Raw genomic sequence first — 25,151 nt, 5'->3', positions numbered from 1 at the left:
TTTTTTTCAAATATGAACACGAAAGACAAAAATACATACAACCCAAATAGTGATGTACAGGAATATAAAACACAGCAAAGCGATCAAAGTGAAATATAAACAAGTGTCTGTACAACATGTTTTGGTTAACCAAGATGTCCTAGGGACAGTGTGTAATGTTCTTACAGTCTCTACATGAGGTATTGTCACACAAGTGTCCTCCCGGAATGACCTTTCAGGCATGTCCATGACAGTCCTGTCCTGAAGCGAGTGGTTGTTCTCGGTGACGGGTTCTTCTGGCACCGTCACTAACACGGGTTGAAAAGTAACTTTTTTCCTTGAACAACTCTTGTGCATACTGGGCCACTTCTTGGGTCCAAGCCTCAAAACCCCCCTTTTTCCAATCACGAACATCTGTCCAATGAGGGTGTAAGTCACAAGCTACACACACATCGTCATACACGTCTTGGGTCGCTAAAAGTTGACGAATCTTTTTTTCCTGTTGAGGTCGAGAAGTATCCAGATGAAAACGCAAGGCTTTGAACAAAAGGAGTTTTTCGTGACCATTTAAGGCCATGGAGGTGGTAAGTACTGATCGTAAAGAGTCCACAAGGAATCGGCTGGTAAACGAAATCCCAGAAAACAAGTCACTAAGACACACACCACTTGTCGTCCAAAATTGAATGGATACAGTTCTTGTAATAATCGATGGTAATGATCCACGGTTTGAATATGGTCATTGAGTTCCTTCCACGGAATCTGTTGGATGACATGTGACATAAACCGTGGCATGGCAGCCTGTTTTTATATTCTCTTTTTTTCGGATGCAATAGACGTACTTTCTAGCCAGAGATCTTCGTTCTCCAGTAGGGAATCTAAATCTTGCATACTGTAACCGAAACGTCAGAGTTCGTTTAGGTGTTTCCTCTTCCTCTAAGTAGATTCCACGTAAAATATGTTGGTAATCCTTTAACTTGTCTTCCTCAATGCATTGCACTAGGTGAATCTCGAAGTAACCATAATCATGAACATGTCGATCATTAGCGACCTCAAAGTTTTGAACAATGTCTGACCATTGAAAGAATTTCTGACGAATCAGTTCTCTTATACCATTCAGGTACCAGTGGTTAAAGATCTGGTGACGTATCGGATGCAATTGTTCTTTACGTTTCACTTGTATTTTGACCAGCTCTCGGTAAATGCGTTCTCTCAACTCCACAGGCAAAGCACGAATGTTCTCTTGTAAAGTATCCATGAATAGGTCATACTAAATCCTCTTTGGTCTGACACAAGAAATGTACTCTTTGCACAAACATGGTTTCACTTCAGTGTCGAATTTAAATCGTTGAGTCACTAATCTACACATTACAATTCGTTCAGAAGTTTCCTCTTTCACCAAGTTGACATTGTGTTCAAAAAGTTTGTAATTCGTTAACTCTTCCTCTGGAATTCGATGCAATACGTTTACAATGTAGTAACTACAATCGTCCATACCAAACCATTCCTTTTTATAACCAGAAGGTCGTTGATCAATGTCCGTCCAATGGAACACTTTCAATTGAATCAGTCCTTGTATAGCCTTCAGATACCAGTGGTTCAAACACCGGTGACGTATCGGATGCAATTGTTCTTTACGTTTCACTTGTATTTTGACCAGCTCTCGGTAAATGCGTTCTCTCAACTCCACAGGCAAAGCACGAATGTTCTCTTGTAAAGTATCCATAAACAGATGATTATGGTAAAAAGTTACTTCAATGTCTCGGTCCCACTAAGGGTAAGTAATGACAATTCGGTGACCATCGAGCATGTTCAACGAAGGCCGAATCTTGCGGTTCCCAGTGGTGAAGTGACACACCGCAACTGAAGCACTTGACTTTATCTCCTTCGCCCAAGTAGAAAAATCCGGCTCTGGCTAATTCTTCGGGGGTCGGTCCTCCCAGATACTTTGGCCATTTTCCTTTGAACGATTGAAGACGATTTTCAAAGTCGCAGTATTCCGACAAACGCACAGGAAACGAATATTCGTTTTTCACAGGTTCGTTTCGATGAGGGTTGAGTGAAATGGGTAGGAGTTTGCTCAGGGCTGGATGACATCCGTAGGGAGGTAAACGTGAAGGTCGACATTCCCCTTTAAAACGAAACCCAGTAAAATGTCCAAGAGGACGAGCGGCATCGCTTTCGCATCCCTCAGGTTTGACACGCACAGCATCACTTTCCATGACAGGGGTAGGGGTACTAAAGTTCCCATGATGCTTTACGGCATCACTCAGGTCACAACGTACAGCATCGGTCCCATCGCAAGGCTCACAATCGCACTCGTCTGCAAACTCCGTTACGCAATTACAATGGTAACCACATGGACAATCGCAGTTTCCTTCCGGACATTTTCCGTCGCAATGCATGGGTCTTATCCATCCAATATTAGTCACACTAGAGGAAGATACAACTTTTTTACAATCCCCAAACTGGAACGATGTCTTTTTCAAAGTATTCATCTTGTTCGCTCGGTCTTGGTAGTCACAATGAACTATCGATCTTGACCATAGCCCCCTTTTTATACTAGTCGCAATGCAGTCTCCAGCTTGTAGATCTTTCCTTTTTTACGTTTTTTATGTCTTGTTTCGGAAGGTACCGTCTCTAAGGTACCGTCAACATTGTACCGTAGTGTAATGGGTGGAAAGGCCATAGAAAGGTAAGGGCAGTGAGGAGACCATCGAGTATGTTCCAGAATAGCTGAATCTTTATAGATACATAGATCCATTCGTAACTTCAGTCCGCAAGCGAAACACTGTACCTCGTATCCCAATCCTGACTCAGGTCCCAAGTAGACAAATCCTGTTCTAGCTAAAACATGCGAAGAAGGTAATCCTTCCCTATCCGTAGGCCATTTCTGAAACGTGTCCAATCGACGGGCACAATCACAATAGTCAGGTAAGAAGACTGGAAAATGGTAGGGTTTGAACTTGGAGTTCTCATCGGGTTTCTCACTCGATTCTTGCTGTGGCGAAGTCATCTTTCTGGTGGGGTAACTATCCTCTTACAACCAATGTTTTATACCAACGTGTCCATACGGTAAGGTGAAATGATTGGGAAGTCGAACTCGCTTCTGGTACACGATTTGATAAACTTTTTCCAAAGGTCGACTGACGATGTGGTGAGTGGGTAAACGTACAATCTTGTTCGGTTGGTGAGTGGTCACTTTAAAGTTTCCATCCTCTCCCGATTGCAAGGCTTCTTTCAATACCCCAAAGTTGACCACTCGACTGGTACGATAATTCAGAGTCAGTCCTTTCACTTTGCACTCCGTGTGCACTTCTCCTTGTTTGTCCCGGTATTCGTAGCCGTAATTTTTGGGACCGCCACTGACGAAACTTAGAATCTTGTCGTCGGGATGCTCGTCTGTCCAGGCTCCTAAACGGTCTCCTTCGATGTTAGGGTGATGTTGAATCGGGTGATGGATGTAAATGCAACTGTCCGTGTCAAAGTACAGGACGCGTTCTTCTAACAGTTCTAAAGCTTCGTACAATTTTAAGCGGGCATGGGCTGTCACGTAAGCCGCAATGATGACATTTCCAAAAGGGTCGTCTTGCACAAAGTCCAGATCTTCTTCGTAATTGACCAAGATCAAATTCTCTCGAACGACGTCCACGTGTTTCATGTATTTGGTTTTGTCGTGAATCATCTGGAAGTAGCGGGAAGGTTCTGTCAAATATTCCGTCCTGAGTAAACACGGTCGTTGTGCCATTTTACCCCACAAGCAATTTAACATCACTTTGGCAAACGATCGCCTGCCTTCGTTTTTCTCGATGTGGTCTAAAGTGATGCCTTCTTGTTCGTAGTATTTCTCTTTGAATTGTATTTGGTCTTCGGGAGTGTGACACCAGGACGGATAGCCGCTGGCTTCTTGTTTCAGTTTCAAAAAGGCATCCACGTAGTCAGCGAAAATGCCTTTCTGACTGGGATCACCCTTGTGGTATTGTTGTGTCTTGGGAAAGTGGCAAATTTCGTACACTTCTAACAGTTGGTATCCCATGTCCAAAGCTTTGAACAATTCTACGCTGACCCAGGTTCCCGTCAAGGCCCGTTCTTCCTGGGTGTGCTGACAAGCTTGGTCTTGGTTGCACGTTTCGGCACAAGTACGGCACAAGGGAAACATCAGTTTGCCTTGACAATGGTGAGGTAAGACGGGATGGTAGAGGTTCGTGGGAGGCAAAACTTTACACTTGATCAAGCCTTCGTATTGTCGAATGTTTTTCAGGTCGATGTGTTCCGTCAGCAATTGTGGGTGCCCTACGGGAAAACGACAATATTTGCACACGTAGGGATACAGCGAACACACATCCAAGTATTTGATTTCTTCTCCTTTCTCTTCGTCGGCTTGGTACAGCAAACAGGTGGCATTGGTCCTTCCTCCGTACAAACTATCCCTCGGGTTCAGCGGGTCCACGAACTGGTAACTTTCCACGAGGCGTTTAAACTCGGGATCGGTTTTCATACGGTGATCGTACTCGTGTTCCCACATTTCCACCACTTGGTATCCTTCCTGTTCCAACTTTAGACGCCGCTGACAAGTGTCCTGGTACAAGTCTTCCATGGTTCGTTGCAAAAACTGATTTTTAGTGCCACGGTCAGGGTAACAGACGGGACATCCGTGAAATAAGCAACCGTTAAACTCGTACACGATCTTGGGGTTTTCTAAGTCCCAGCCATCGACCGAATACGTTCCGATGGTCTTTTCGCCCCCTCCGTTGCGGGCATGCTGAATCCACTTGTCTTCCTTGTCGCACAAGTAATGTAACCAACGTAGGGCTTTGACCGAGTATTGACGTTTGACAAAGTGGGTCGTTTGAGGACTGATGACAGCCACGGTCTTTTCAGGCATGAATCGTTGTCGATACACTAAGGAACACGCTTTGGCAATGGTGCAAGCTTCTTTCAAAGGATCGACCCCTCCGTGTTCCATGAACAGTTCTCGAAATTTTCCACAGCAACGCCGTAAAATGTCCACGTCGGAACGACAATACTTTAGCATTTCTTCCTGAAAGTCGAAAGGGTCCGAGGCATGAGCCTGGTACCAAGCGTAGAAATCTTCTCGTTGTTCGGTACGCATGTTGTCGGGGTCGTAATAGTGAGCCTCAGGCAAATGGGGTAGAACGGCATGTTGATTGGCTTCCGTATTGAAAAAGTGTGGAAAGTACCCTTTAGCCATTTCTGTCATTCCAAACGTTTTAGGCATTCGACTCAAAGGCATGGCCAAATAGCTCATCGAATCTTTAAACTGTACTTGTCCCACTTGCATGAAAATGATTTTGGCTCCGTTCAAAGTCACTTTAGGACGTTCGGTGCCTTGTTCCGTATAATATCTGAGAAGAAACTGTCCATCGTATCCGGAGAAATTGTGAGCCATCACCGTGGCATGACGATGACAATCTCCGTAACGTTCGATGTCCTCTTGGCTCCACGTCTTGTCGACGGGGTCTAAGGCCCATTGGGCAAAATCGGCTAACGTGTTCGGTCCCCGAAAGATTTTTTCACGCCCTCCGGGTATCTTGCTGCAGTGAGGGCAATGACTGAAGATAGGTTCTTGAATGCACTTCTCGCACGCTCGATGAGCCACGCAGAAATTAGGAATGTGAATGCCAGTTTCTTGCATGCATTCGAAATCGAAAAAGATGAAATTGCCTTTCTTCTTGTGACCGTCCTCTTTCTCTGGTGGGGGTTGGTATTTTTGCACGTAACATTGGTGTTCCAAGTCCACGATGTGGTGACAAATGTGACATTTTTTCTTTCCTGAACATACGTGTGCCTTGGTATTATTGGTACGTATGACTTGTTCACACGTAGAGCACAATCTCAGCAGTTGACAAGCGCATTTCTTCTGTGAACCTTGCGTCTTCAGATGTTGTTGGTAACAGGTAGGGCTGACAAACGTGCGCAGACAAGTGGAACAAGGCACTGGTTCTTCGCTCAGACAGGGTGAAGAGGCCAAACATCCTGTGCATTTCGATCCACAATGCTTGTGTTGCTCTCGATTGTTATAACCATGGTCACATTTCTCACAGTAATAACCGTATTTCAGGAATCCGGTGATACTGGTAATGGTATCAAAATGTTCATCGTGATAATAGACATGAATGTATTTTCCGTCCTTAAAGTCTTGGCCTCGAAACAACAGAGGTCCGCGCACTTCTTGAGGGTGCACTTTCAAGGTGTAGCGTGGAGCTAGGGCATCTTGCAATTTTTGCATCTCAGGAATGCCACAGGGTGTGTCTTTGGACAGGCCAGCTTGTTGCAACAGGAGTTCTGCTTCGTTTAGTTGCTTGGCTCGATGGGAACGTTGAATAGTGTTCCAGGTTCTTTTCCATTCTACCGTGTCGTTCTTGTCGGCATAGGTTCGTCCCACCACGATGGCACGGGCTAAACACATCTGGTCATGAGAGTTGTTAATTCGGACGAGACTCTTTTTGGTGTTGCGAAGGTCGTCCACCAATAACATCTTTTTGCGTCCGGTCCCTTGAGGAGGAGAGACGTGGGTCATGTCCAGTGTGGCTTTACCATCGGTGATGTCAAACTGATCATTAGATTGTTGTACGTGTTGAATCTTGTCCATGACTTTGGAAGCAGTCAATTCTGCAGGGGTGCTAAACTCGATCCAAACAGGGGATTTCAAACCGTCGTGTTGTATGGAAAGTCTCAAACGATCGTCTTCTTTGGGTTGACATTGTCGCTTGAGTGCAGTGAGCAAAGAATCCCACACCTCAGTGATGAACACTTCTGCTTTCTCTAACGGCACTTCAGCCTTGAAATCTTTAAACTTCACTGTGTATTTGTAAGCCGTGGTTCTAAATTTTCTAGAGGAGCGCTTTTCCGTCTCTCGAATGGAATAGTACTTTTCAGGGTTGACAAAGGGTGGTGAACTTGGTTTAGAGGGTTTGGATTCTGGTTCACTCATGTCCTCTTCAAAATCACTGGCATGAATTTGTGCCAAGATTTCAGCCCTGGTACGAGGCGATAGATCACGTTTCTGCCTCTTACTTTCTTCTTCTTTCTTCTCGAATGAATGGGATCGTTTCATCTTGAAAGCAAAAAGTCAAATGACTCAAGTTCAAACACCATAAACTACTTTATAGTCCTGGCAGACCAGCGTATATAAAAGGGTGTGTGTCTTGTCCTTTCACTATTCATTTCACTCTCAAGCCGAGCACAACGATGGAAGAGACTGACCAGATGGAACGTTTCGTCAGAGCTTTGCGAGGGGTCATTAGAAAATTCTCTTCAGACCAGCCTACGGACTATTCTCCTTCCTTTAGAGATAAAAGTCAAGATACTTGCTATATCTGTCAGAAGAAAGGGCATTGGTCTTCAGAGTGTCCAGACCGTCAAAAAAGAAAAAAAACAGGGACTAAAAGAGACAAAAGTGAAGATACCTGTTATTATTGTCAAGAAAAAGGACATTGGTCTCCAGATTGCCCAAAAAAGAAACAAGAGGAGTCAGAAGAAAAGAGGAATTCTTCAGAAGAAGAGAGGGATTCTTCAGAGGAAGAGAGGGATTCTTCTGAGGAAGAAAGAAGACAGGTGAAGAAAAAGAAACAGGAGAAAAAAAGAAGAAGGGAAGAAAGCGAGGAGGAAGAAGAGGAAAAGAGTGTGACGGTGAAGAAATTCAAAAAACAGAGAGACTAAACAAGGAGAAAAGAAGAAATCAATGAACTTATTATTAAAGTGTTGTGTGATAAATTGTGAATTGGATTGTAAAAAATGGAGAAAAGAATAAATGAATGATATAAGGTAAGTGTCTTTGAGTTGTGATTTTAAAATAAGAAGCTACACTCACGCACTCATACACAGACACGTACTATAAGGGTAACATGGGTGAGTTTTTTTGAGTTATTGGCAAATTGAAATTGTATTTCTTTTCGAGAAATGTGGGTGGCCCTGAAAAGGGCCTTTTTTCTTCATGGTGTAGGGGTGAGTTTAAGCAATCAATTTTAACTGCCTTAAGCCTTTGCCACGGCCAAGGCCTACTTCTGGACTGCGTAATGTTGATGATGATGATTGGGTTGAAATCACTAAGGGTGGTACGGTAGGCTTAGTCACAGGGTTGACATGTTTGGCTCGGGAAGGTCGTATTCTCTTCGGTCGTGATAAAGAAGTCTGATACATTTGTTTCAGACTTCTTAACTCCGCTAAAATGTCCAACAGTACCGTGACCGTTTGATTTTCACCCTCTTGTTTCTTTGCTGCTGCTACTTCTTCTTGCTGTTGTTTTTTTCTTACCTCTTCTTCTTCTTCTTGTTGCTGTTGCTGTAGGAGAAAAGCCTGTTCCGCTTCCTTTTGTCGTTGTATAAATTTCTCCAATTCTTCTTTCTGTCTCTGTCTAAAATTCTCCACTTGCGGTAATGAAGAAAGTAACGAAGGTTCCGGAACAAATTCTTGCGAGGAGAGAAAATCCACAAAATCCCAATTCACCTCTTCTGAAAGTAAGTCCGAGTTCCCTTGGGCAGTCTCCCCTGCTGGTGCACCCCAATGGACCGTTTTCTGAGTTTCCGTCATGTTGAATCACTGTCGCATAGACTGACTGCACACAAGCGCTAGCGAATCTATATTGACTACGTGACGTCACAGACTGCTCTCTTCGGATTGGATGCGAGCTGACTGAATTCTGTAACGCGTGTTCGGATTGGTAAATGAACTCAATCCGTTTCAATCCTTCCTCCGCCTATAAATAAGCGCCGTTCAATGCATTGATTCACCTGTTCTCGTCGCTTCAAGATGTGGACTACAGTTGAGTCATCCACCCTTGTGTCTTCCATGATGTTTCGGACAGACTTGCTCATGTATGTCCGATCGAAGTGGACCGTTGTCCACAGGACAAACACCAGCCTGTGGATACGTAGGATCTACGTCGAAAGACAAGGATGCCTGAAAAGAGTGCTGATGTACGGACCAACAGTAAGACGCAGCCTAAGGACAAGAAGAAGACCAATGCGGTGCCATTTATGTTAATGAATACATTAACATAAAACCCAAAGGCCCTTTTCAGGGCCAGCCATATTTCTCGAAAAGAGATAGTCTTTTGAATTGCCTACCCCTTTTTTAAATTTAAATTTAAATTTAAATTTTAAAAAAACTTTTTTTTTAAAAAAAAAATCCCATGTTAAATTCCCCTTGTACGTATAGTATCCCACAATTTATTCCCATGTTAAATTCCCTTGTACGTAAAGTGTCCCACGATTTATTCCCATGTTAATTCCCCTTGTACGTAAAGTGTCCCACGATTTTTCTCCATGTTAAATTTCCATTGTACGTAAAGTGTCCCAAGGGTGTTTTTAATGCTAATTCCCATTGTACGTAAAGTGTCCCCCTTCACTACTCCCATGATCATTGTCACTAGCGAATGATTAAGCCTAATCGTTGGACAAATAGGTATTACTGTCTATTTATTTCCATCCAAATAATACTTACATTATGTTTCCCCTTCGGGCTCTGCTTCGCCAGTAAAATTGCTGTATTGTTCCTCACAACGTATCCTTCAACCAGTATACCTGAATTGTTTAAATAGAGATCTCCATTAAATAGAATACTTATATCCTGTGGTCGTTGCATAGGTTAAAATTGTTTAAATATCTATTTGTAACAAAACACGAATCATATGCTCGCGTTAAGCCTGTGGGCTGTTAACGACCATGTAAATGTTTCCCTATCCTGCATCCCATCCTTACTCAAACGTATTACATTTAAAGCACTCAGACATGTTTAAACCAAGTTAACGAAACATTAGATGCGTGTTATTTCACGGAAAAGAATACGTACTGCTATATGTAATGCAATCGATATCCAAAACATCTCGCTTTTGAGAAAGAAAAGATGACAGAAAGTAAAACAAATACTGTGCAACGACTTGTTTACCCATCCTAATCTTTCTTTTTTGACACCAAAAAATATATTTTTTTTAAAAAAGAAACCTTCTCATATTTCTTCTGGAATCATGTCACGGTTTGGAGTTATTTTGTGAAACGTTATCCTTCACTGGAAGACACACAAATTTGAATCTAAATTAATTCTGCAAATTTACATCGAAGAGTTCGTCCCTCCTATTTGTTACATTCAGCGCTGTCATTGACTTTGTTTTAATTCATACATCTTAGTTACCATGTAATTGGTTTAAAATAAAATTCATCAAATACTTTAAGTGTTTAGTTGACGGAATGAAATACAACACGTAGACTTTCAACTCATTCTGTTTTCTTTGCAACGTTTCTTTATAATCAAATATCAAAAGACCAGTAGGAAAACCCATGACACATAAATCTGAATTGTCTGGGTCATATTCGGTTGAATCCAGTACGAAGATTTTGTCAGTTTATCATAACCCAGTATGAAGTCTTTATCGTAATAAACCCAATATGAGGTCTTTATCACAATAAACCCAGTATGAACTTTTATCATAATAAACCCAGTATGAAGTCTTTATTACACTAAACCCAGTATGAAGTTTTATCATAATAAACCCAATATGATGTCTTTATCACAATAAACCCAGTATGAATTTGTATCATAATAAACCCAGTATGAAGTCTTTATTACACTAAACCCAGTATAAAGTTGTATCATAATAAGCCCAGTATGAAGTCTTTATCACACTAATATATTCATCAAATGGTCGATGTTACAAAAGAAAGCAAAGCAGCGACCAACGTGTACGGTCCATTATTTTAACATACAGTAAGGCGTACTAAAAACAAACGGAGAACCAGAAGAGTATAAAAAATACGTGACTACATTTAGAGGATACGAATAGTCTTGCAAAATGAAAGTTTTAAAAGTAAGCAACATTTAAAATGTCAGGAGCAGAAAATATGCAATTTAGTGCTTTAGACCAATCCATGTTATCTCCAACACAATAGATATATATATATATATATATATATATATATATATATATATATATATATATATATATATATATATATATATATACAGACAGACAAAATTGATTAGCTAATTACAGAATGAGTCTTGAATTCAGGATATGAGGATGCTAAAGTTTTGGTCACCACACAAAGATGATGACATTTCGAATACACTTTCAAAGGACAATTTATGATACTGATTTGACCTGACGAAAAGATGTGAAACTTCAATGTGCGAAATCGCACCTTTGTTATATCGATTAGTTGAATGTTTACTACGTGTATCAGTGTGGTCATGTATAACCTTTACTGATCTTAAACAAATTACCGTTTATTGTTCTAAACTTTAATACTGGTGTAATTTGACCAACGTATGTCTATTTCCGATTGGTAAACGATCTGCACCTTAGTTACTATCAAAAAACTTCAGACCAAAATGGATCGATCGCTGTGAACGTTTACATCGGTGACTGGGCACGAAAATGGGTCTAAACAGGTGGATATCGGGTCTGACTGTTGCCTGGACAGTGTTGTTCTTTCTTCTTTTTTTCCAGTACGCAGCGCTTTCACTGCGACATCATAGCGACATTGAATCCGGTTTATACTGGATCAGCCTTGCATGGTTGACCTCGCACAAAAATGTTCACATACTGTATGAACCACTTTTTTTGTAGGATATCTTTATATGGCTGTATTATATTCACCTTGCAATAAATATTTGTCGACTAGGAGTAAAATACACTGAACAATTGCTATTAAAAGTATGTGGAATCAAATTATAAAAAATTACGCGTATAGCTGAAATAGTCGGTAAGGCACGTACACTACCTGTTAGACCTACACTTTAGCTGTAATATTTATGTTTTAGACTAGTTTTGGAGAGATCAGAGAAATCAAAGGAAGAAGAGCCAGTCAGCATACACCTTTCGAATGACAAGGCAGAAAGTTTGCTGGTATCCAGTGTGCACAGTAAGGAGCATGCAATGAGGGGACCAGCCAATAGGCGCGGTGCATGAAGGGGAAAACTACGGAGATTCCGTACTTTTGCTTAGATGGAAGATGCTAGTTATCTGTGGTCCACGGCCCTACGAGTATGAAGCAGTAGTCAGCGAAAGCAGAAAGAACAATTGTGATATCTAGTAGGAAATCGAAACATCGTCGTTCCTTTCAGATGTGAGTCGAATAACTTTGACCGCCTAACCTGAAATCCCTGACGGCCGAGTGGTCTAAGGCACTCGGCTTTACAGATCATTCACACGTCCCACCTCTGTCCGCGTAATTCTAGTCTCAGGCTAAGCCAGCGTGGGTACGTGAAAAGAATGCCAGTAGCCGCCATGTATAAGCTCGTCATGTCATGAAAAATAGCTTCAAACCCAGAAAAACAAACAAACAATCACTTTAGTCTAAGCCTGATTAAGTCGGCATTAATTTTATTTCAGATAATGTTAACATCATGAAGATTAACTCGGAACATTCTCAGCTTTTACCGTCATCTGCTGGTTAAAGATCTGGAATGTAACTAATGAACATTTTGATTAATTTCCATTAATGGCACATCCATTCGATGACAGCCCCTAGCTAACAGTCAAACAAGTAGCACTGAAGCCCAATAATTTATTCATTTTCTTGGGTGAATTTCAAAATGTAAAGTGATCGTAATTCATTCATGGTTGAAACACCCTGCGAGCAATATTTTCAACACCTATTATTTCGTGTGGATCTATTCTTCACCCATCCATTCAAGAAGCATTACTACGATTACCTCCTAGTTTGTTTTAGTCTCTTTCAGAAAGAGGTTATGATGCTATTTTGGCTTAATAGCAAAAACTGGCTTGAGGGTAGTTCAAATGGCCATCATTTATCTGCAAGGTCTTTTCCTGCATGCGACGGGAATAAACTGAGGACACTCGGATTGATTTATTGGGTTACCTTTCCGTCTGTTCAAGTATGAAATCGGTTTACAATTGGAAATATTAATTAAACTGTAATGTGTTCAATGTAGGTGATGACTATTTATCTTTCGGATGACAATATTTATAGTAAACGCTCGAAAGGCTAAATCATGATAAAATGAACAAAAACTATAGTACAATTCATAGGGATCATGTACGCGTTAAGCAGCGACTATTTTATTAACGTGTGTCGTTTTTTTTTTAGAATTTGATTACACATACCTTTAAATGGCAATTATTCACTTTATTTGGATTTTTATACAGTCATATTCCTTCGGAAGGTCGTTATTTACAAACCCCAACAAATACATACGGAAAAGCTCGATATTAAAGCATGTCGATATTTGGACAAGGTCAACATGAAGGTGTGATCCAGTACAATCCGGATTGGATGTCGCGCGCTGTGATGTCACAATAAAGCCGAATGAACCTGACATGCTTTATTCTTGACCCAGTTTAGTAAATAAAGCCGAATGAACCTGATATGCTTTTTTCTTGACCCAGTTTAGTACCTGACCGCAATTATAAAAGTTCATAGTGATCAATAATTTTCGTCTGGAAATTTCTTGATGACCGCTAAGGTGCAGAGCATTGAACAATCAGGACTAAATAGTCTTTGGTTTATCTATGATAGTATTAAATTTTGGAACAACAATTATTATTTAATTTAAATTGAGTAAACGTACCTACCTATATGACAACAATGACATACACTTTAGAAAAGTTGTTTCGTTGTCTCGGCCTCAACAACACTAGAAAAGCGGAGATCCTCAATAAATTATTGTTTCTCCATGATAATACATATATAAAATTCTTTAAAAAATGTTATTATGTATAGACTTAAATCGTTATATATAAAACATATTTCACTAATAGTGCCTTACATTCACGTATGTGTTCGAATGAAACAGACTGCTTTCGATGTGGCGTTTACACTTATCTCGAAACTCCACTGCCACTTGAACGCATGCTCTTGTTTTTGCATCATTATTTCAAAGGATTCGTAACAAGTAAAGGAAAATGTCTCAGTTTTAAATCCTTGATCCAGCCTCCCTAACACTGTTAATGTTAACTTTATAGCTTGTTTTAGCTAACACTCAACCAAAAATGATTTAGATGTCAACTCAAAACAACGTTGACCCTAGATCAAACGTTCTGTGCAAGGCAGTGGCGCTGTTTACTACATCACTGGAAAGCAGTTTAAACATGAAAGATACAACGCTGTCATACATGTAACAATCTCACCATGGTCGTGTGTATGGATAGAATACTCATATACATGGACTGTGATTCCTTCCCACTTGCACATCATCTCTGCCTTGTAATCTAAAACAGATAGTTAATTCGAACCATCGTTTAATTCATGCTATTTAAATCATGCTAGAATGGAATTTTTTTTTCTCTTAAACTGGGTGACTGTCCGTAAAGGTCAGTGACAAGGATTGAAACATAATATAATTCTATCATATGTATGCCTGTTGGTGTGGGCGAGTAAATCCCAACATAAGGATCATAATTAATGGGCAAAAACAAGACTTTGCGGAGTTTCTCCCCATGAAGTACATGTCCAAGAGTAAGAACAGTACGTACTAACGGGGGGGATCGGGACTGTGTAGTTGCCCCGGACGCCAGAGGTATTGGGGCGCCAAAACCCTCTTTTAGCCATCATCGTCGCCCCGGGAGCCATTCACCATTAGTACCCAAATGAATAAAAATTTCCTATCCATCATCAATGCACATGGTTAAATATATTTGTCTCAATCTCTGAACAACACTTGTTGGTTTCAGACCAAAATGTCATGCCAATTGATAAGCTGACGCATTAGAAGGACACTATCTGAACAAAAGTCTCATAGGAATAAAGTGTGCCAACACTAATAGCCTATCTATACTCAAAATGAGACAACTTCATTCTAAAACAAAGTGGAAACCAGTGTAATTTCTTGCAATTTATACATGCAATTGAAGAATTTGAATCTTTTGAAGATCAATAAAATTCCAAAACGTTTGAATGAAGACAAATATCCTAATGGAATAAATCAAATAAAACTCATTTTAATATATACTTGTATCAATTTCCGTTAAAATACAAAGTGCAATAAATCTTCACATTTTCTTTTCATTTCTGAGATGAGATTGCGATGAATGGCACAAAGTGGCAACCACTAGTTTGATAACATGTGCCGCACACTTTCATTTAAAATTGAAGGCAGACATTAGGTATTTAATTCATGCCAGATATTTGCAATCAACTCATTGTTATAAAAAACGCATAAAACTCGTCTATGTGTCACTACTACATATATATATATATATATATATATATATATATATATATATATATATATATATATATATATATATATATATATATATATATAAAGATAATGTTCCCAGTTCCCACCACCACTGTCTCGAAATCTCACACTTTGATAAAACTTATCTGGAGAAAGTTATTTTTGTAAGCAAGACGCATTGTCTTCAAACGAGAATAAGAACTAACGCTGGCGATGAGTTGTACGTATGATAGGAACAAGGACATTGAACCTAACATTCTTATGGTACTTTGTAAATCACTGAAAATCATTAAAATGCGTTTCATGTGTCGTTTTAAGTATTTTAATTGAGGTATGGAATGTTTAAGCACCTAACCGATTTCCTTCCTTATGTTTTCATTTGTTGTCTTGACTAAAGTTCTAAGCCAATTAGTTAGGGCTGAAATCATTCTTCGAGCGACTTTATATTCAATATTGAATATCAGACTGTTTCTTGCTGACGTAAAATGCAAATATTAAATTAACAGCATATGCAATTAGTCTATCACAGATGGTCGCAAGAAAGGTTGCATGACAAATCAAAATAATACTACTGCGTCATCACGTGCATTGAAACAATTATAAAGGCTCTATGTCTCATTCGAACTCACTCATTTTATTTAACTCTCTAGGCTTTCGACTTTTTCAAGTTAAACTAAATTCTCTAACCTGCAGCCTTCGACTTAAATCTTATGATATTGAAGACAAGAAGAAAATATATTCTCAGTCTTTTCCAGTATTAATATTTAGAAGTTCTATTATCACGGATATTGAGAATTAAAGACAAGAAGAAAAACAAAGTAAACAAAATGTTTTCACTAATCGGAAACAGGGGGCTAGTTTTACATAACCTGTATGTTGAAAGTATGGATCCTTCTACCAGGGACCTACCTGGCGTAGGCTTATGTTACGAGTGTGGAGCCTTCTACGAGGGACCTACCGGAGGTAGCCTGTATGTTACAAGTATGGATACTTCTACCACAAGCATACCTTGATGTAATCTGTATTTTAAAAGTATGGTCATCCTTGATGAAGCGTGTATGTTAAAAGTATGGATACTTCTACGACGGGTATAACTTGGTGTAGCCTGTATGTTAAAAGTATGTATGTTTCTACCAGGGGCCTAGCTTGATGTGTCTGCATGTTAAAAGTACAAAGCACGTATGCTTCTACCAGGAGCCTAGCGTGATGTGCCTATATGTTAAAAATACGTAAGCTTCTACCAGGGGCCTACCTTAATATGCCTATACGTTAAAAGTACGTATGCTTCTACCAGGGGCATAGCTTGATGTGCCTATATGTTAAAATTATGGATACTTCTACCAAGATGCTCACAGTGTCCGTTACTTTAGTGCCGTCTTTAGCAAAGTTGTACTACAACAAAAACGGGGATAATAAAGTCTCGTTTCGCAACACCTAATTTTAGGATACACAAACAAATAATAAAGACAACACTGTTTAATAAATTAGCCTGCATATTAGCATCAAGAGAATGAAATAAACGTTTACCTTCCGAAAATGGCGGAATATATCCAGACGAATAAAAAAGGACCTGCTGATAAGAAAATCTGCGACTGAAAATGAAATAAATAATATACAATTGTAATTTTAATTATCAGATAACATGTGACATTAAAAGCAATATATACATCACTAAGAAAAATATTATCGATCATCGATTTTCACAAAAATGATATAAGTGGATGAATGATATATTGCAATTTATAATGTATGATTAAAAGTGAAGTTGAGACAAAACAAGATTGTAACACATACCAGAAGTAAAGCTGAATCAAAACTGTAATATATATATATATATATATATATATATATATATATATATATATATATATATATATATATATATATATATATAAGAACGAATTTTCCTTTTAGTATATTAATAAAGCCACAGTTATGCAGAATGATATTGCTACATTGTGAACATTACTTATACAAAACCTTTAAAAATTAAATCGTCAAAAATGTATAAAATATGTCCGTAATATTTATGTACCACTGTCACTTGATAAGTACCAAATATGTACGTGTCTGGTTTTGATATTTACATTTATTGTAATATGTACCACTGTCACGTGACTACGTACCAAATATTTACGTGTCTTAAGATACTTACCACTGTCAGAGGATTATGTATGAAATATCTACCAGCGTGAAAAGGCTCAAAAATTTTAAATTATTTTTATTAACACGGGAGGAGCCGAGATGGGTTGTTCTTAGTCTGTGACCCTAGTAGTCTGATTTCTCCCACAAAACGTGAGATTTATTTCATTTTTGTGGTCTTGCAATATAAACTGCATTTTCGGATTCTCTTATTAAACCAGGAGGCGATTATTAAAAACTAAACTGAGCTATTTTGAAGACTAGTCTGCAGACTTGTATGCATATATTAAGTTCCCTTGTCATAGATACTTGCATATATTTTGAATGATATCTTTAAGCAATTAATTAAATTTTCGTATGATAATTAATACACAAGATACACATATTCAATCCAAGGTATCTAAGTTCCAAAATTCTCTCTCTCTCTCTCTCTCTCTCTCTCTCTCTCTCTCTCTCTCTGTATCACTGTTTATTTCTGTTTAAATTTGGGAATTATACATTTCACCCATTCTAGTACTATCACCCCGACCTGAGAATAAAAGTCTTAGGGTGTTAGAGCACTTTATATTAAAAATCATTTACATTTGATAATTGTTCTTATTTCACTGAATATAAAACAAATCTCTCAGCAACAACTGTGCTTTGCTATGCTTATGAATATCACAGCTGATGGAAAACAAGTGCTTCGATTTATTATCACAAGAAAGTACATACCTTTCCCTGGTCATGTACAGTGTCACGTTTGTCGGGTTGCTCTCCATTGTATTGAGATCTGAATAAATGTGGGGGCTTCAGTTTAAAAGTTGTCATGAAAACTGATTGATCTTCAAAAAGATTGACATGTCCAAAATGAAGAGAAAAAATATTAGACACTGCAGAAATGAACACAATAAAGCAACAAACAGAAACGCTGACAATGTATTTGACAAAAGATATCTGTTGATTGTATTCATAAATTACGATAACAACTTTTAAGGAAATTTATTTTAACACTAATATATACGTTGATTATTTACCATGATTTAAACAGAAAAAATGTCTAAACAATAATCAGATCTGAGTAATTCTTTGAATGAAGCCTCAATCTTTCTGTAAATTGTATACCTCACAATTCTACAAGCGTTTACCTGGCACCGGCTCTTTAAAATGTGCCTGAACGATTACGTAGTTCAGTTTGGAATTCTTCCCCAATGTGACTGCAACATCTGAAGAAATTTGAAGTAATACTTCACTTACTATCATTCATTGCCAGTGCAGTATTTTTTCCATTTTACGAAATGACTTTATTTTATTGCAACACCCATCTATCAGTGTCGACATCCATTACTGCTATAGTTTTAGCGTGCCCTTTTAGACTGTACCCCTATCTCTATCTCACTAAATAAATGCAAAGACTGTGGTATCATTCCCAATTAAAATTAGTAGACTTTTGTTATGTTAACTTTTCACCATCTAATTCCTGAGACATAGAAGTTTGTTGATGATGGAGATTTCTTGGCGCGTCTATTATTGGACGAGTAAATCGATGTGTGTGCATGCAGGGATGATACGATCCAAAATGTACGGAAAGTTTTGCTCACGAACCTTTACGACCATTTGTAAAACGGGTCATTCTTGCATTTATCAGCCCTTCGCAAATTAGACTCATCAACACCCATTATGCATCTGGATGAAGTTTGTAATGTTTAACAAAAGGTTTATCGAGTGCATCCAAAACAAAATCGGAACATCCGCTGCCTTTCTCGTGGGACAAAAAAGCTCAGATGCGCGCAGCGCGTGCTTTTCACTCATGAGTATGAATATATCACTTGACGGATGCACGTCACAATATATGATGTCACAATGTATATGAAAACTAAAGTAACAAATGCAAAAGTTACTTTCAGTGAACAAAATATTTCTAAGCTCGAGTATTTTTTATTTACTTCTTTTAAGTCGGTAAACCTGCATATAATACATTGAATTTCAGCGTGCTGCTTTGTGCGCAGTAAATTTTTGATGTTGTTTTTCTTTTTTGTTTCGTTTTGGTGTTGTTTTCCACAACATTGCGAACGCATATAGTTTCAAGCAAAAATGGATACGACAGTCATGACACGGAGACACTGAAATTTAGTTTGAAGGCAGAAAATATTTCACATATTAGATAGTGGTACACCGTTTGAGCAATATTGTGGTTTATTTAGTCCGGTCTAGATAGTGGTGCACAGTCTGAGCAATATTGTGGTTTATTTAGTCCGGTCTAGATAGTGGTACACCGTTTGAGCAATAGTGTGGTTTATTTAGTCCGGTCTAGATAGTGGTACACCGTTTGAGCAATATTGTGGTTTATTTAGTCCGGTCTAGATAGTGGTACACCGTTTGAGCAATATTGTGGTTTATTTAGTCCGGTCTAGATAGTGGTACACCGTTTGAGCAATATTGTGGTTTATTTAGTCCAGTCTAGATAGTGGTACACCGTTTGAGCAATATTGTGGTTTATTTAGTCCAGTCTAGATAGTGGTACACCGTTTGAGCAATATTGTGGTTTATTTAGTCCAGTCTAGATAGTGGTACACCGTTTGAGCAATATTGTGGTTTATTTAGTCCAATCTAGATAGTGGTACACCGTTTGAGCAATATTGTTTTTTATTTAGTCCGGTCTAGATAGTGGTACACCGTTTGAGCAATATTGTGGTTTATTTAGTCCAGTCTAGATAGTGGTACACCGTTTGAGCAATATTGTGGTTTATTTAGTCCAGTCTAGATAGTGGTACACCGTTTGAGCAATATTGTTTTTTATTTAGTCCGATGTAGATAAAGGTAGGTACAAAATGTGAAGGGTCGCGGATAAAAACTATCTAGAGAGATACGGGAGAACAGATTATTACCATTATAAACACATACTTTTATCAAGTGAGAGTCTTTAACGAATCTTAACAAGGAAAATACTGAAATCTGCCGTGTTTCATCATGCTGCTATAGAGTGAGTACAGATATATACGTAATTATGCAGATCATGCCACCTTTATAATTTCTGGGGGAAAAAAAGTATGCTATCCTGAAAATAACACAAAAAGACATTATTTTTATTATTTTAAGACCGTTTTTCAGTTATAGCTTTAACATTTTCCCATTTTGTAAACACTTAATAGATTTCACCCTGTTATTTAAATATATAACAGTAGCCGAAATACTCACCATCAGGAAACATCATTTTGCTGTGATGCTTGAGACCACCCATCCCAACCACCAAACGCAATAGACCTTCCTGAACAAAGGTGACCTTGGTGATTCTTGCAATCCCTAAAACAATACAATATTCTAGTTTAAAGTTTCGCACAATGCCCATAGCTGACACAACCTTGAGTTGAAAGTAAGGAAACCAAGCCCATCAAAATGTATGGGCATTACTACAACTGCATCCGATGTTATTTCTCCGTTTGGGGGGTGGGGAATGACCGTGTGATGCTCCGATTGAAATAAAAACAATTTTTTTTTAATTCCGATGACATAAGACGGATACCTCTCTCTCTCTCTCTCTCACTCTCTGGTATGGTTTAGGATATATTAATTTAATGTTATAGAAGAAATTTTGAACAAGAACAAGAAGAGGCTCGGGTGTTTCTTATCCCAGGGCCCGTGATCGCTCTCTACGACCCTGTATGCATAAGGGATTCAGTACTTTTTAGTGGTAAACTGATCCAGCTTCACGCGTACATTCAGATTTCTAGAAAAGCCGCATTTGCTCAGTTCATAGAGAGTCTGACTCGAAATCCAAGAGTCTTGGATTACATACACGTCCAGGACAGCCCATGGATTACATACACGTCCAGGACAGCCCTTTGGATTACATACACGTCCAGGACAGCCCTTGGATTACATACAGGTCCAGGACAGCCCTTGGATTACATACACGTCCAGGATAGCCCATGGATTACATACACGTCCAGGACAGCCCTTGGATTACATACACGTCCAGGACAGCCCTTGGATTACATACACGTCTAGGACAGCCCTTGGATTACATACACGTCCAGGACAGCCCTTGGATTACATACACGTCCAGGATTCTACATTTTTGTACAGTTAATTTGTTTTGATCAGAAAACTGAGAGTAGACCTTTATAACAAGCTACGAGAAATATTTTCATTTTACTAATGAAGCCAACAGATTGATAAATGAGTTAGCGTGTCATTTTTTCTAAAGTTATGCTCATCACAGGAGTTGATAAGCTATATTTAGGTGACCGTAACCATTTCGGATTAAGTGACATAAAACCTGTGGATAAAGGCAATTTTATCTATGCTCATGTTTTTAATACAATACCGCGTATGAAACAATTTATAAATGAAACTGAAAATGGCTCATCTACTGGAACTTGCAATCCTTTTAATCTCTCTCTTTTTCTCTCTCTCTCTCTCTCTCTCTCTCTCTCTCTCTCTCTCTCTCTCTCATACACACGGAGAAACATACACATACAACGGTAGGTGGTTAGCCATATTGGATTCCACGTAATGGATTTCACTACTCATTATATACGATGCAGGATGACTGCTCATAAATTCTGTTGGAAATATTTATTTTAAAAAATGTGTCTTTCTGTAAATGTCTATGTGACTAATTTTGTATTCATTTTATCTAACCTGTTCAAAACTGCAAACCTGTGTTTACCTTTATCATAATAGTGACAATTTTGTACACCATGTAAAGCAAATATATTTATGAGCACTTCATTTGTCTGCCAGTGATATGCGTGTGCCTTTCTCAAATAAAATGAATACGGACATTTTTATTATTCAAGTCTATTTTTGCCGTTATTTTATGTATAACAACATATTGTATTCCGCCGTGTCCACACATGTATGCATTCCTTGATTTGATTTGATGGCCTATTCTACTTAAACATATTTTATTACATAAGCTAATGTTCAAAGGGGTCGGATCAAACATTCACCAACTTAGCTAAGGTATTCCCCGTCAGACAAATATAAATTCTGAAGATTCAACGTGTCACATTAAAAAAATGTTGTGGGGGTGTCTTAGAAAAAAATGTTGCCTCCATACTAGGTTATACATTGTCCTAGTTACAGCTGGTCTCCATACTAGGTTATGCCATGTACCAGATACATACGGTTTACATACTAGATTATGCAATGTACCAGACACATATGGTCTCCATACTAGCTTATATGATATGCACGTGGTCTACATACTAGATTTTGCAATGTACCAGATACATGTTGTTCTTGTTATTGTGCGCTTAATGCCATTTTTCAGCAAATACCAGGCAATACACAAGGGCGCCAGAAGAATTATTTTCGGGGTGTGGGTGTGGGGTGGGATGGGGTAAATATATAGTGGTCAGTTTTTAAGCTGTACGGATGCATGCCCCACCCACCCCTTGCCCCTATGTGCTGGCGCCCATGGCTAAAAATGGCGGCCAGAACAACTGATGAAGAAAGAACCCGGTTAAAAAAAAAAAGGAAAAAACACCGACCCAAGGAAAGCTAGTGGCAACTTTCTCATATACCTACATAACACATAAAGGCAAGAGTTTTAGAACACTCGCCCCCACCCCTATATGTTTACTCAACACTAGGTTATACAATGCACCAGGTACATGGAACGATATAGAATGTCCACAACGTTCTATTATTTAGTATGCAGTAAAACTCATACTGAAATTTTGAATAAATTACTACAAAAAAATGATGCATGAATTTTCGTAGTTATTTTGTGCAATCCGCAAGTTACCAATCTCAGCAAGGATAAACTTTTGAAACAAAACAATGGTCATTTTGCATAATTTTTTGTAACTTGGTCATCACATAATAAACATTTTCTTTCCCAGCAATTAAAAAAATTAATTATATTCTATAGTCTGTATACGTTACCATAAAGTCTCGTTAGATTCGTATTCTTCGCAAACAGCAACGGCCACGTGATGGATTAGACCTCTGATCGCCTCGATTTGGAAACCGACTAATTTCAGAAAAAGAAACGAAAATCTTCTTTAAAATATAATACATAAAATTATTTATATTTGTATCAAATACATGAAATTATTTATAATTTTATCAAGTGCGCTTCATTAAATTGCCAATCAATCAGTAGTGGGAAGGCAATAAAGTTAATTAAATTGTCTGCTATTGTAAGTGCTTGCAACTACTAAAATAAAGACCAAATATACTGTGTATGTGTGTGTGTGAGAGAGAGAGAGAGAGGCTCTGACAGTGTCTTTATTAATGCCTTTTCTACATACCTGATACATTAAATGCGCAATCATACCATATAAACTGATGTAATAAAACATTATAAAATATATTACTATGTATTGTTAAAACACGAAGTAATTCTTACTGCATTATGCCATACACAAGAAACAAAGACCCTGCGTGCACAAAAGCAGCAAGGAGGGCGAACAGACCTTTTTTTTGAAGCATACAATTTCGAAAATAAGCCTTAAAAAGGGTGAACAGACAATTTTTGAAGCGTCTAAATTTCTAAAACAAGCTCTGAAAAAGAGTGAACAGACCTTTCTTGAAACGTCAAATTTGTAAAATAAGCCTAAAAAATGAGTGAACAGACCCTTTTTTGAAGCGTCCAATTTCTAAAATAAGTCTTAAAAAAGTGATAGGAAAACATGGTTTCTGGAAGTGTTATTTTTGAAAGTGAACCTTTCTTTGATTTGAGATTTTTCTCTAATTGTGGTTAAATCGTGTTGAAAAAATATTTTAGGTCGGCAAACTCTCCTTTACTACCTGGACACTTACTTGCGCTCGCGCCCTCCCTGCTGCTGTTTTTTTTAACCTAAACTTTTATCAAGAGATACACTATATTGCGACCGATGATCATGTAAATTAATTGTAATAAATCTGTATGTGCGTAATTAAATCATCAATTAAATCATTAATAAAGTGTAATTATATGCCAGCTATGGAATGTTACATATCTAGACTAGCTCGAGAGTGACTAGATACAATTAATAAATATCTTCCTGTCCGTGATTCTGTCAAACAAAACTTACAAGCTCGTCAGGAGTCTCAGGTGGAATTTGCAAAGGGTACATAAGAGTTATTTAAACCTGTCACATAGGCTACCAAAGGTCTTCTTCCCACGTTCGAGCAAACCGCTAAAACAACTAAAAAAAAAAAAGCTGAAAGAACTATATATAAAAAAGATTCTACGAGAACTTCCAGGTGAAATAGCTATTGTTCAACCACAAACCCAATAAATACTTGAGCAGCTTCGTTCTGAAGTAGCCGATATAAGAAAGGATCTTATATCAGAACCAGAACCAAAAAAATCAAAAGAATTTTTTTTTAAAATTAAATGATAAATTTACCGAAGGTGGTATTAAATTCATTAAAAAAAAAAAAACGTGAATAAATTATCTGCGCTTGCCGTGGTAAGTTTTGATAATAGAGACAAGCTTTTAAAACCCAAGAATGTTAATCAGATTGTAAGTCGTGAAAGCTGATACAGATATATATTTCGCATATATTTTGAAGCTAATAAGGCCCGAAGCAATGATACAATATATATAACATTTAGTACTGGAATAGATAAATACATTGCACAATTTTAACAACAAGAACAACCTCCTCAACAAAAACTTCCACAACAGCAACCACCACAGCACCACTCGTCAAAAGCTAAAATAAGTTTTATAAATAGATTGACGCCTGAAGGTATTGCCGCTATCAGGGATCCAAAACAAGTAATAGAAATTTCCGCGTTTGGATACAATGAAAGAGAAAGATACGTGAAATCCAAATATGTTGAACCTTGGAAGAGTGAAAATTGGATTAAAGATGTAGATATCGTCGCTAATAATCTTCAGTCTGTCAAAAATAGTGATGAAAATGTTATTACATTTAAACAGAACATA

General features: G+C 38.2%; 1 protein-coding gene across 2 annotated transcripts in view; it reads right to left on the bottom strand.

Annotated features, from left to right (window-relative positions):
* The window catches only part of LOC149786382 (putative peptidyl-glycine alpha-amidating monooxygenase pamn-1), a 53,558-nt gene that overhangs the window by 14,848 nt on the left and 13,559 nt on the right, over positions 1–25,151 (bottom strand). Inside the window, exons 2-8 of one of the 2 annotated variants that reach the window (XM_089976801.1) lie at positions 23,155–23,242; positions 20,458–20,562; positions 18,408–18,485; positions 17,995–18,052; positions 16,666–16,730; positions 14,087–14,167; positions 9,442–9,521 (exon numbers count right to left, since the gene is read on the bottom strand). In XM_089976801.1, the coding sequence (XP_089832927.1) occupies positions 9,442–9,521; positions 14,087–14,167; positions 16,666–16,730; positions 17,995–18,052; positions 18,408–18,485; positions 20,458–20,500 (405 nt within the window). In that variant the 5' untranslated portion in view covers positions 20,501–20,562; positions 23,155–23,242. The remainder of the gene's footprint in view (positions 1–9,441; positions 9,522–14,086; positions 14,168–16,665; positions 16,731–17,994; positions 18,053–18,407; positions 18,486–20,457; positions 20,563–23,154; positions 23,243–25,151) is intronic. The other variant, XM_089976802.1, reaches the window with a different exon arrangement.

The sequence above is a fragment of the Sinohyriopsis cumingii genome, chromosome 12 (assembly GCF_028554795.1).
Source record: "Sinohyriopsis cumingii isolate HCF-2022 chromosome 12, ASM2855479v2, whole genome shotgun sequence".
NCBI lineage: Eukaryota > Metazoa > Mollusca > Bivalvia > Unionida > Unionidae > Sinohyriopsis > Sinohyriopsis cumingii.
This window is presented reverse-complemented; position numbering and strand designations above follow the sequence as displayed.